The following is a 13945-nucleotide window of genomic DNA, read 5'->3' as shown; positions in this document are numbered from 1 at the left end:
GGGGAACTCCTAGAAGCTTTTCGAAATCGCAGATTTTTCTATGCATAAAATAAGCCCACGCCAACCCACACCGCCGCGCTGCTGCCACTGGCTGAAAATGATCTATAATGCCCTCGCCGATATCATTGAAATTGGCGCACAGGTCTAGTACCGTCGTGCGAGGCTTCTTTTGACTCCGAGGGCTACTTTGGGTTGTTGAGTGTAAACAAATTAAACGGAAAAATACCAAATAAGAAACGTTGCAATTCTTGCTTCAAAATGTCCAAAGTTGCCTCCGATTTATCAAAAGAAGCCCCGCACGACGGTATGTACGACATGTGGTCGAAGATGTCAGGCCATTTGGTCGAAGATCATTAGGCCGAATGGTCATAAGACCGAACAGAATGAACAGAAAGAAGCAAAAAGTGAAACATGAGAAGTTCTTCCTTCATCTTACCTCTTTCTCCTTCTCTCTTCTTGCTTCTTTCTTCTTCTATCGTTTTTTCTTCTTCGCTCTTCCTTCTTCTTTATTACTTTTTTCTTCTTCTTTCTTTTCTATTTCTTCTTCCTTTTACCTTCTTTCTTCCTTCATTCTTCTTCTTTCTTTCTTTTTCTTTCTTCCTCTTCCTTCTTTCTTCTTTATTTTACCTTCCTTATTCCTTCTCCTTTCTTCTTTGTCCTTCCTTCTTCTTCTACTTTCATCATTTTTGCTTCTTTCTTCTCAATTATTCCTTCTTCCTCCCTCCTCTTCCTTCTCCCTTCTTCCTTTTTCCTTGTTCCTTGTTTCTTCTTTCTTCTTCCTTCTTCCTTCTTCCTTCTTCCTACTTCCTTCTCCATTTTCCCTTCTTCCTTCTTACCCTAGCAGCACACAAATTCCTCATAGGTTACTGCAACTCATATGTGACCGGATTCAGTCACAATCAAGTTGCTGCAGCTATTTTCGTCTAACTTGTGCTGCTCGGGTATTTCTTCTTTCTTCCTTCTTCATACTTTCTTCTTCCTTTTTTCCTCATATTTCTTCTTTCTTCCCTCTTCCATTCTTCCTTATTTCTTCTTCCTTCTTCCTTCTTTTATCTTTCTTCTTCCTTCTTCATTCTTCCTTGTTCCTTCTTTTTTTCCCTTATACTTCTTCCTTCTTTCTTCTTCCTTCTTCCTTTTTCCTTCTTCCTTATTTCTTCTTCTTTCTTCCTTCTTACTTCTTCCTACTTCCTTCTCCTTTCCCCTTTCTTCATTCTTCTTTCTGGTTCCTTCCTCCATCTTCCATCTTCCTTCTTCCGTTCTGTTTCTTCCTCACTTTGCAATACTCATTCCACACCACTAATTTGGCCTAAGTTTCAGCCTGTCGGTGTATCCAGCCACAGGGCGCTGATGCACTGATACCAAACGCCCCGAGTCACAGAGCCAGCAGAGCAGAAAAACAAACAGTGTACCTTTTCTATCTGTCATTTTTTTAACCCCAAACAAGTTCGAGAAAATACAGGGCATATTAGGCTATCCATGAGGACATTCAGCGATGGGACTGACAATCGAAATCAAAACAAAGTGTGTATGCAGTTGAACGAAACTCACTTCTGGTGTAAGCCGCGCTTAACAATTTCCTTTGAATTGTTCTGTCAGTCCGGTCAGAATCTGTCAAAAAATCAAGGTAAACAAAAATAGTCAGCTGTTCGCAGCTGTCTTATGGATTGCCTTATAGCCATAGCAGCTAGCCCTCAACATTAGGATCTACAAATGTCAGATCCGAAGCAGAAGAAAGAAGAAGAAGAAGAAGAAGAAGAGAAAATACACACGTGTCGAAACTAGTTCTCCGTTGTTCCGTTATTTCAATCCGATCCCTACGCAGATTCGAGGTGCCACTCTGTTTATTCCATTCCCTAGTTCCAACAGGTGATGGTCCCAGAAGCGGATCGGTGAAAAGCGGGTTAATTAAGCACTTCCACAATTATTAACTGCGAGGTTTCTAAGCCAAGTTACCATTTTTGCATTCGTATATCATGAGGCCAACCCGATTATACTTTTATGCCCAGGGAAGTCGAGAGTATCCAGAGTATCCATTGCTTTGTAGCCGCGCGTCTTACCGCACAGCTAAGGAGGACCCCCCTCTTGGGTAGGTTACTGCGGAGATGCCGACAAAACATCTACTCGATATGGACACGTTGTTTGCACGGTTGCAGAGTGCCTATGTCCCTATGGATGAGAAGATGAAGGTAGCCGTGGTGTTGCGCAGCATACAAGCGTCCTACCACCATTTGGCATCGGCCCTAGAGGCACGTTCGGACGCAGATATTACCATGCAGCTCGTCAAATCGAAACTACTGGACGTGTTTCATAAGCGGCGCGAGAGAGACGGTAATGGACCCGGTGGCGAGCAGGTGCTCAAGACGCAGTCAAGCAAGACATGCTTATTCTGCAAGCACCCCGGCCACTTTAAAAAGGATTGTCGGAAGTGGCTCGCAGAGAAGGGCTCATAAGATGGAGCAGGATCGTCCAGCGGCGGTAAGTCAAACGGCGGTGGTCAACGCAAAGCCAAAGCGAAGCAAGTCACAAACAAGAAATGGGAGCCTGTGAGCTTTCTCGTGCAGGAGGAGAGCTACGTCAGTCGTGCCACAGCGGCGCAACAACGTTTGTGGACCGTCGATAGCGGTGCGTCGTGCTACATGACAAGCAGCAACGAATTTTCCGACATGCTAGATGAGTCGAATAGCGTTCAGGTTGTGATGGCAAACCATGTGAACCACACGAAGTCGGGCGGCCACGGTAGCGGATTAGTGAAGTGTGTCGACGACGCTGGGTAGTCCGTTGATGTTCGGCTGGACAACGTTTTATTCCCGCCGGATCTCGACAGTGTTGAAATCATTGACCAATCGAAGAATGTTGTGGCACGGGTGTACGGAACGACGGCTTGTATGAGCTGAAGGACCAGGAATATGCAGCGGTGTCAAATGCGTGCCATTCGGTGAACTGTCAGCACACTTGGCACAGAAGGTTCGGTCATCGTGATCCAGCGGTTCTGGATCGGATTCTTCGAAGCTGGTGGACTATGGTCAAAATATTGTCTGTGTTTCTCGGAAAGCGGTACTGGGGAGAGGCGATTGCTGCAGCGGGTTATATCCAGAACCGGTTGCCTTCGAGATCGGTGGGAAAGACACCAATGGAACTGTGGAGCGGACAAAAACCGGATCTGGGCGGACTGAAGGTGTTCGGATGTGACGCCTATGTTTACATTCCGGACGTCAAGCGTAAAAAGATGGACAAGCGGGCTGAAAAGCTGACGTTCGTCGGCTACGAATGCGGGTCGAAGGCGTACCGGTTCCTGAATAAGCAAACCGGTAAAATCATCATTAGCCGCGACGCGAAATTTCTGGAACTCGGTGGTGAAATTGAGGAGGAGCTACAAACGAAGGTGCAAGCATCGGCCAGCGGACCAATGGCGATGCCGATGCTCAGCGACGGGGACAACGGCGAAGAAGGTGAAGAAAAATCAGTGCCGACCGAGGTGACGGAAAGTGATGAGGAGTTCCTTGGGTTTTCGGAGGAAGAGCCTGATGGCGAAGAAAGGGATGAAGAAAGTGATAGAGAAAGTGATGAAGTGAGTGATACAAGGCCGAAGAGAAGTACGGCGGACATTTTGCCAAAGAAACTTGATAATTTTGTGGTGGGCGTGGCAAAAATGGAGGAGCGTGATCCAAAGAACTACAAAGAAGCAGTAGCAAGTGTGAATAAGAAGGAGTGGAAGAAGGCTATGGAGAGTGAATATGAATCGCTACTTTCGAACGATACTTGGAAGCTCGTTCCTCTGCCAAAAGGGCGCCACGCAATCGGGTCGAAGTGGGTTTTTAAACAGAAGAAGGACTCAAATGGACTTACCGTGAGATTCAAAGCGCGCCTGGTTGCCCAGGGCAAGGCGAAGATTTCCCCAGAAGTAGTACTGGGAGGTAGTTCCTGGGGGAAACGATGGCGGAGCCCAAGGAAGTTTAGTCGGTATTACCGGTACGGTCGAGTCCGGCACTCCAGTACACTTCCGTGTGGTAGTTTGGCAACTACAATGCTCGTGTGCTGGGTTAGTGTGTAAATGCATTCTCCCTTGTAAAAAAAAGGCAAAAAGGCGAAGATTTCGACGAGATGCACGCACCAGTTGCACTGCAGCAAACGTTCAGAGTACTGCTAACTGTGGCGGGCCATAAGAAGCTTCAAATGTGGCATGTGGATGTGAAGAACGCTTATTTGAACGGAGTGCTACAAGAGAAGATTTTCATGCGCCAACCGCCTGGCTACTCGGTGGCGGGAAAGGAGGAGCTCGTCTGTCAGCTGACTCGTAGCCTGTACGAACTCCAACAGGCGGCGAGAGTGTGGAATGCGACCATCAAGGAGGTGCTCATCGGTCTTAGATTCTGGCAGTCGGAGGCGGATGCCTGTCTCTTCAGTAAGCAACTACCGAACGGTGTGTGGATTTATATTTTGATTTATATTGATGACATGATCCTGGTGTGTCGGGATGGACGTCGCATCGAGGTCGAGGTCGCTGTGCGGAAGCATGTTGAGATTTCCTCGCTCGGGGAGATAAAGCAATTTCTCGGCATCTGCGTGACGAAGGACGAGAGCGGAATGTACAGTCTGAGCCAGAAGTGCATGATTCGTGAAGTGGCGGATCGCTTTGGATTACTGGACGCAAAACCATCGAAGTATCCAGTGGACCCTGGCTATTTCCGCCTCAACGGCGGAGAGATACTTCCGGACAATACACAGTATCACAAGTTAGTCGGCGCTTTACTCTACATCTCTACTAACACAAGACCGGATATCGCGGCGGCAGTCTCCGTTTTGAGCCGAAAAACCAACTGTCCAACGCAGCTAGACTGGTTGGAGCTGAAGCGTACAGTGCGATATTTGCTTGGAACCCAGGACTATCAACTGAAACTAGTCAGCGATCGGACGAAGAATTTGGAATTGGTGAGATACGGCGATGCTGATTGGGCCGGCGATACCGTCGGTCGGAATTCTACAAGCGGTTTCGTGTTTCAGATAGGAGAAGCAAGAGTTAGTTGGGCGAGTTGGAAGCAAGCGTGTGTCGCAACATCGACTATAAAGGCCAAGTATATCGCGCTATCCGAAGCAGCTCAGGAAGCGACCTGGCTCCGACGATTGCTGGGTGAGCTTGACCACGTACAACATCAACCGACCATTCTAAACGAGGATAATCGAGGTTGCATTGACTTCGTTTCACTGGAGCGCCAAAACAAAAGAAGCAAGCACATCGATACCAAGGTCTACCACGCCCGGGATCTCTGTAGCCGCGAAGTCATCCAGCTACATTACTGCCCTACCGATAGGATGATCGCAGACGTGTTCACCAAACCTCTGGACGCAACCAAGATGCAATGTTTTAAGGAGAAGCTAGGTCTACGCCGTGACCGGAAATCTTACCGGAAGTGATCATCGAGGAGGAGGGTCGGTGTGTAAACGGTGTAAACGCCCAGAGTCACAGGGCCAGCAGAGCAGAAAAACAAACAGTGTACCTTTTCTATCTGTCATTTTTAACTCCAAACAAGTTCGAGAAAATACACACGTGTCGAAACTAGTTCTCCGGTGTTCCGTTATTTTTATCCGATTCCTACGCACATTCGAGGTGCCATTCTGTTTATTCCATTCCCTAGTTCCAACACAACCTAATGACCCAGCATCGTGGTCGAAGACGGTGTTGCTGACAATGCAATCCATACATTAGTCGGCTATTCGTAATCGGCTTCGAATTTTTCGGTAACTCCTATTTTTATAGAAATCGGACGCGCTATATACAGCCTATAGGATAATCTTCTGTGTAGCTGGATGATTCTTCCGACAGACTTCCTATCTGGTGACGTTGAAGACAGTATCGGCCGAGTTTTGTTGGCCGCGTCGAAAAAAAACATAACCCTTTACCGGTGTTTAGTGTTCCTTAGTGTCATTTTGATTAATTGCAATTCGTTGCGTGCTGCTGCTGCTGTGGAACCTTAAAAATCTAGATTCTCCGGAATACTGTAATCACTGTATTTTTCTATCCACAAATCGCAGATAATCCGAATTCTTCCTTTTCGTACAAACTTGGTGGGCATATCTTGACAGATCGTCATGAGCTGCCAGTTACATTTTTCTTGTTGTCGTGGTTGCTAAAAATATGAATTTGTAGGTTTGATAATTTTACAAATTTTGTTCTGATTGCTCTCACTGTGAAAATCACAATTTTATACGAGGAGAAAAACATTCAGATCAAACATTTTACATTTAATTTTAACATGGTAGCATATCAATTTTTCCCTACTTTTAAAATAAAATCAGAAAATGTGAAATTCTAACTATTATTAGATCTAATCAATCAGCTTGCGTTTGACCATCAGTTCCATAACCTTTACCACACAACTGGTTAAGGCGATTGCGTAGCTATGCTTCCAGCCTGCAGGGAATGTTCAATCAAAGTTAATTGCCTATTTTCCGGGTGTTAAACCACCCAACTTGGACATTTTACAATGTTCTGAAAACTCAGATGTGAATATGTATGTTTGTGGAAGATTTTGATGTGAAAAATGTATTGGAGGTAACCACTTTCCCTTCAATGGAACTCGTGAGGGTCGTGGTTCGTGGGTTCGAGTCACTCCAGCCACTCTTTGCTTTATAGAAGTGCAGTTTTGTCATTAGGGTGAGTGATTTTCCTTTTTTTTTGTTTTGTACGGCGAATTTCAGCTCCCAGCCACATTTCAATTGGACAACAACCTAATTTCTCAATGTTTCATTTTCTGCAGGAAATGATTCCACCAAAGCAGCACGCATCAATACACGTTTTACTAATAATATTCGCGCTAATCCACCTAACGCATTGTGGAACGGAGCAACTTATAAAACGCATGGGTCTGCCACTTGAGGAACATCAAGTACCGACAACCGATGGCTACCTCCTTACGATGTTTCGCATTCCCGGAAATGGAACCTCTTGCCCAGTAGTGCTTCTACAACATGGCCTCTTGGGCTCATCCGCCGATTGGGTCATTTTGGGTCCCGATAAATCTCTCGGCCATTCCCTAGCCACTCGTGGCTACGACGTGTGGTTGGGCAACGCCCGCGGGAACACCAACTCGCGAAAGCACGTGTCACTGTCACCAGATAAACCGCAGTTTTGGGACTTCAGTTGGCACGAAATCGGTCTGTACGATTTGACGGCGATGATCGACTACGTGCTGAAGAAAACCGGCAGTAAATCGATTCACTACGTAGGCCACTCGCAAGGGACTACAGCGTTTTTTGTTATGGCGTCGTTGAAACCGAGCTACAATGCGAAAATTCGCACAATGCATGCCCTGGCTCCTGTCGCGTTCATGAGTAGACTGAAGTCGCCATTCATACGAGCGATCGTTCCAGTTTCCAACCAGCTGGAGGTGAGTTGTCATCACTTTCACCAGTTGACTTAATTAACCAAGTCATTGACTTGGATGTTTTCAGTGGACGTTGCGTATGTTGGGAGTCAACGAGTTTATGCCTAGCAACAAGATGTTAGATTCAGGAGGTCAAAAGGCTTGCAAGGATACATCCATGTTCCAAGAAATCTGTGCGAATGTACTGTTTCTAATCGGAGGATACAATTCGCCTCAGTTGAATCGCACTATGCTACCGCTTATTATGCAGCATATCCCAGCGGGTGCTGCCGTCAAACAATTGATCCACTACGGTCAAGGGATTAACAGTGGTCGTTTCCAACAGTACGATCGAGGAACACTGGGCAACGTGGCCAATTATGGATCAACAACTCCACCGGACTATCCACTGAGGAACATAACGGCGCCAGTGTTTCTACACTACGGCGACAACGATTGGCTGGCAGCAGTTCCGGACGTTCGTCTGCTACACCGGCAACTCGGTAATACCTCTCGACTACTTCGGATTCCGGACAAACTGTGGAACCATCTGGACTTCATCTACGCTGTCGGGGCGAAAAGTTTGCTGTACAATCGGGTCATAGATTTGATGGAGCAGTATGATGAGAACAAAGCCGAGAAGTATTCATAGCTGGTCTAGTTGTGATTTATTAATTCAACTGCTGATCACATTTTTATCATGGCAACGAGAATAATGAATAACTGTTCTGGAAATTATCGACTAAAGGAATGTCAACAAAACAACCGATAAACGTGTTACAAGTTTGAGCACTTGGGTGTAGATTTTGCAGAAACACAACACCATTTAACGAGAAACCGAGAGTCCCGAGAATATGGCTATTATGAAAAATACTCAATGCAAAAATGAAATTATTTTCGTTTCTGACTATACCTACCTCCGATAGCATTATTCCACATCCTAAAACCAATGAACAGAAAAATTCGTTGTCTTCACCTGGAGCAAAGGGGCACTTAAAATAATACTCGGGTCAATAACGCAAAACAAAGTTAAACCAAGCCATGATGGTGCATTTGTGGTGCAACAATTTAAATATAATCGATTTCCAATCGTGTGAAAAAACTGAAATCTTTACACATCTATGCCTTGCAATAAAGTGACAACTATTGCGATCATTTGTTAGGCCTCTCATAAATAAGCAAAGTAAGTCCGCAGTACAAAAAGCACATGCTTCATGCTTTCACAACAATCGCCGCTTTACTAGAACACGTGATTATCAAACTTTTATCAATTAGAGAGATTCCAAGAAAAGCGGTAAAATGCTTCCTCTTATTAGATGTGCTGCAACTCGACGTGTATTCTAATTCGAAGTGATATTTCTGATAACATATTTGAAGCAGAAGTTTAAGAAAGTTAGTGGCGCTGTCATACCAAAAAAAATGTTATGATCAACATGACTCAAACATAGTAACCAAGATGTCGCCAATTGTGCATAAGTTCGGTACCTACAATGTCAATGTTTTCTTATTTTCAAATATGAATATTAGGAAACTGTGATGCAACTCGTTGAAGAACCGCCTTATGTATATTTTGCAAGTTGATTCCAAGGTTTGCGCGATTAGTGATTTTACTCTTATGCACCTACTGGCAACACTAAACAGATTATTACAATTTCAAATGATTGCTTCTCTCACTCAATATCCGATAGTCCTTTCAATATCGATTAAGTTGGAATTAAGTGTGTTATTTTTTGTTTATATTTTCTATTCGAATATTCTAACAGTTTGTTGTCACGTTATTACTCGTAATAAAACTCGTTTATCGGTTTTTAAGCTTTTTATTATTAAACCTTTCCACAAACAAACAAATTCTAGACTAGATAGTGAAAGTATGCTCGTTTCTTTCATTACCTAATATAATACACCCCCGGAAATAGTTATAACACCACCGCTGGTTTTACATACAAAATGGTCATGTTTGACCATACAAATAACAATCATTATTTGAAAATTCAGGTCATACCAGGCCGGGATGCAAAATATGTCCTTAATATAATAGCTAGAAGTCGAGATATTGATCCTTATACATGACCATTTTGTATGTAAAACCAGCGGTGATGTTATAATTATTTCCATGGATGTATTGATTTGTATGATACTTGAGTAGCCTCAAATGAAAACCAATACCATTTGAATTCAACACAAATTATGAACTCTTATTCTTACAATCTCGATTATGTACCTATCAAGGTACTACTATGTTCTAAGAATTTATTCATCTGCGTTTTATTAAAACTCAAGCACACAGATATAAAAATCCAATGAAATTTACGCTAAAGATCATGCACATAAATGGAACGCCATTATTAGCTTAATTCCATGCGTGATATAGCCTAAATGTATATAATATTTGACGTGAATCGTCGATATTGCTTGCAAGTTGTAAGCAAACTTGTTAGGAAGAGTTCCATTTCCGCGTAGAATAGTGTAAATTTCCGCATCTCAAGTTTTACGCGCTGTTCACATTTCATTATTTTTTTCTGTGCATGGTTCGCTTTAATTGGAATGTTGCATGCACGAACGTAGTATCGAATATCCTTTCGCTCTTTTTTACGAGTTTCAAATGACCTCGTCAACAGTGAGTGAGCTGCCCTATTGCGCTGCTTCCTATCGGTTCTGTGGGCCTACTAAAAGGCATCTACGTTTCGTGACTCGAAGGTGTAACCTGAACGCCATTAACATATCTTCATGCATCTTAACACAAGGCACTTCTGATCGCTCAGAACTTTTATTACATAGTTGCATGGCTGTGAAGAAAGTTCCTTTCAAGTGTTGTGTAATTAATGGGAGACGTAGAGGATAGCAAAACAAACAAACATACATACAAACAAAACGACTTTGAAATACTTGAGAATTATGTATTTCATTTGGTCTACTTAATATTGATTTATTTTAGAAAATTCTTCTGTCAATAACAGAAAGAATAAGTTAGGTACCTACACTATACAACAGAATTGAACTTTTTCCGTTTCGTTTTTGATGTCTTTATTGAAGAGTGAAAATAATGAAACTTTGCTCTTAAAGTGAGAAGCACAGCTTCTGATAAACTTGTTTTTATTACTTGTAATTGTTCGATGAGGTTTTTGCCTTTCTTCTATATCTTCTATCAATGCATTGCGCTAGAACCTGTCATACAATGTGGAGAACTGCGTGTAACAGCCGGCGATTTTAAACAGAGACAGTAAATTATTTGGTTCGTGAATGACTGTACACCTGCCTGAAACGTAAAGCAACAAAAGTTGAACAGACAAACTAGGGGGAATGGCTTTGGCAGGTTTTGTTCTATTATTGGCAGGGTTTTTTTTATGACTGACTAGGCTCAAATTTGGCCTAAACATTCTTTGCATATCAAAGAATATTGTGGCCAAATTTCATAAAATTTGGTCGACAAAAACCCCCTGCCAATAATAGAACAAAACCTGCCAAAGCCGTCTTTCCCCCTAAATGCTTTGTTCACCCTCGTGCGGTGTTGCAGCAATCTCGCCCATGCTGCATTCTTCTCTGCATGGACACCATATGGATTGCTATTGGTTTTGTAGCAAGCGCAATGGACCTGGTAGATCAAGGTTCTGAGCTCCAGAATGGTTTGAAGCGCGTAGAACATCTGTAGAAATATTGACTGTATTCGTTATTTGTCATATCTGAAATAGTATTGGGCACATTTTTGAGTAAAAACAGTAATACAATCGTTTATACGCGATTATTATTGTGCAATTTCGTCCCACTTGGCCAATTGGCGATTCTTCCTCCGAAGATTAAAGGATATAGGTAAAGGCTTACCAGATGGTATCCTTTGGGAGGACATGTCCTTTTTTTCATACAATCACTTTCAGCCAAAAATGTCCTCCTTTTTTAGCAAGTTACCACTACCTCCCGGGTCTTTCCGAAGGACACATGGTGCCCTTTTGGGATTAACTCCTAGTGAATAAGATTTCTATAACAAACTATTAGAAAAATGTAAATTTCTAGTACTAATTTGTTATTTTATTCACTTTCTAGACGTTCAGAACCTTCTAGAGGATCAATTACTGTCTACCTAGGGCCAAAGATTGGTCCTTGTGTTGATCATATTGGATCTAAATTCCGTATGGTTTTGAAGTTTCAAAAATAAACCGATATTTTGTTTCCAACCAACATTCCACATAAAAAAGTTTGGTATTGCATACCCTTAGTGATGATGCTATTGGAAATTCTGAAAAAAATAGAATCGACAACACTGCTTTCGTAAACAAGTATTGCGAGAAAAGAGAAAAATTCTATTTTTGCGGAGCAAAGAAGAAGAAGCAGACTGAGTGTCGGAAACTTCAAAATGGCATGCACTGTACGAAAAGTGTTGATATTTCTTGATATCAAGAATATTCGAGAAATCTAAAATGTTTCTAAATCACATAAATATATGACAAAATGCCTTCAAAGTATCATAAAACTTGTTTAAAAAATATAGCGGCATGTAACACTCGTTTAAAATTGCATATTCCCGTTTATTTTAATAATCAACATTCACACCGAAAAAATAAACCAAAAAAGAACACACTTAAATAGTTGCACACCTAAATATGGGAAACCACTCTTCCGTGCAGTGGTCGTCTCGACTAGCAACTCGTGAAGCAACATTTCACTTGTACTTTCAATCACTACCACCACTTCAACTTTTATCGAACACACCTCCACCTGATCTCTCCGATCCACAATAACACCGTTCTTCTTGCGGGCGTCCCACCAACGCAGAGAAATTTATTTATTATTTATTCAGACTAAGGTCGAAGTGGCCTGTGCGGTATATAAGAGTCTTCTCCATTCGGCTCGGTCCATGGCTACACGTCGCCAACCACGCAGTCTACGGAGGGTCCGCAAGTCATCTTCCACCTGATCGATCCACCTTGCCCGTTGCGCACCTCGCCTTCTTGTGCCCATCGGATCGTTGTCAAGAACCATTTTCACCGGGTTACTGTCCGACATTCTGGCTGCGTGCCCGGCCCACCGCAGCCGTCCGATTTTCGCGGTTTGAACGATGGATGGCTCTCCCAGCAGCTCATGCAACTCGTGGTTCATTCGCCTCCTCCACGTACCGTCCGCCATCTGCACCCCACCATAGATGGTACGCAGAACTTTCCTTTCGAAAACTCCAAGTGCGCGTTTGTCCTCCACGAGCGTTTTGTAGATAGTCAGTTTGGTACGGCGGCGAACTCTATTCAATCGGAGCGTCTTGCGGAGTCCAAAGTATGTACGATTTCCAGCCACCATGCGTCTCCGAATTTCTCCGTGTTCGTGCATTAGCTGCCATAGCTGGTCCCGATCGATTGTATCGATTGTAGCATATGCGGCTTTGAAGTCGATGAATGGATGATGTGTGGGCACATTGTATTCGCGGCATTTCTGCAGTACTTGGCGAATGGCGAACACCTGGTCCGTGGTGGAGCGTTCGCCCACAAAACCCGCCTGGTACTGCCCCACGAACTTCCTTGTAATTGGTGCTAGTGGACGGCATAAAATTTGGGAGAGTACCTTGTACGCGGCGTTCAGCAATGTGAGTGCGCGGTAGTTGCTACAATCCAGCTTATCGCCCTTTTTATAGATGGGACACACGACACCTTCCATCCACTCCTGCAGCAGAACCTCCTCATCCCAAACCCTGGTAATTACCCAGTGCAGAGCGCCAGTGCCTCACCACCGTGTTTAAACAGCACTTCTGGTAGTTGGTCAACTCAATGGGCTTTGTTGTTTTTCAGGATTTCCTGGAGATTCGGAGCCGGAAGTCGCATGCCCTGCGCGCGTGCTCCTAGGTTCATTTCCATACCGCCACCGTTGTCTGCCACATCACCATTCAGCCGATCTTCGTAGTGCTGCCGCCACCTTTGGATCACCTCACGCTCGCTCGTAAGAAGGTTCCCGTTTATGTCCTTACACATATCGGGCTATGGCACGTGGCCCTTACGTGAACGGTTCAACTTCTCATAGAACTTTCGTGAACGCATTCTACAAGCCTTGAAACTCATCCTGGGGCATATCAAACTTCATTATTACACAAATCATGCTCGATGGAGTATGTTTGGAGGCACTTGGATGGGTATGAGCATGCTCCGCGGCTTGCCGGGAACCTGGTTCCTCAAGGGAAGTGACACTTGTTGATATGTTTTGAAATCCGTCTTGTGACGTTTTTCAAAAAATGATCAATAGTGCATAACTGAAGACACTTGGATGGGTTCGAACGTGTTCCGCAGCAAACCGAGAATCTGATTCTTTTGGGAATGTGGCCACTTTTTAATTTACTGAAATCTTATGACGCTTAAAACTTCTATTTTTTTATTGCATGATTTTTGACATATGGTTGAATGAATCAGCAAAATCGGTCAAGAATTGAAAAAGTTATGATTTTTGTAATATCATTTTTTAATAACAAAGTTCATTTATTTCTCCTTTTTTTATTCCCTTATTCCAACATTACTTGATTCCCTGATTCCTCAAATCTTTGTTTTCTTACTTCCTTCATTCCTTAATTCAAGTCAATAATTCTTTAATTCCTTTTTTATTCTCTAATTCCAACA

The 13945-nt window shown here is 43.4% G+C and overlaps 2 protein-coding genes across 2 annotated transcripts in view; one reads left to right on the top strand and one right to left on the bottom strand.

Annotated features, from left to right (window-relative positions):
• The window catches only part of LOC134220046 (lipase 3-like), a 56358-nt gene that overhangs the window by 21564 nt on the left and 20849 nt on the right, over window positions 1–13945 (bottom strand). The window lies entirely within an intron of this gene.
• On the top strand, window positions 6699–8013 carry LOC134211963 (lipase 3-like). The gene is made up of 2 exons (XM_062689388.1): window positions 6699–7385; window positions 7450–8013. The coding sequence occupies exons 1-2, from the start codon at window positions 6738–6740 to the stop codon at window positions 8011–8013; spliced, it is 1212 nt and encodes a 403-aa protein (XP_062545372.1). The 5' UTR covers window positions 6699–6737.

This window comes from Armigeres subalbatus, chromosome 1, assembly GCF_024139115.2.
Source record: "Armigeres subalbatus isolate Guangzhou_Male chromosome 1, GZ_Asu_2, whole genome shotgun sequence".
Taxonomy (NCBI): Eukaryota; Metazoa; Arthropoda; class Insecta; order Diptera; family Culicidae; genus Armigeres; species Armigeres subalbatus.
This window is presented reverse-complemented; position numbering and strand designations above follow the sequence as displayed.

What these genes read in the sequence shown, in the direction of transcription:
- LOC134211963 (XM_062689388.1), top strand. Translation starts at nt 6,738, where the DNA reads ATGTTTCATTTTCTGCAGGAAATGATTCCACCAAAGCAGCACGCATCA. An exon ending in CAGTTTCCAACCAGCTGGAG is followed by an intron (nt 7,386 to 7,449) that starts GTGAGTTGTCAT and finishes GGATGTTTTCAG; the next exon opens with TGGACGTTGCGTATGTTGGG.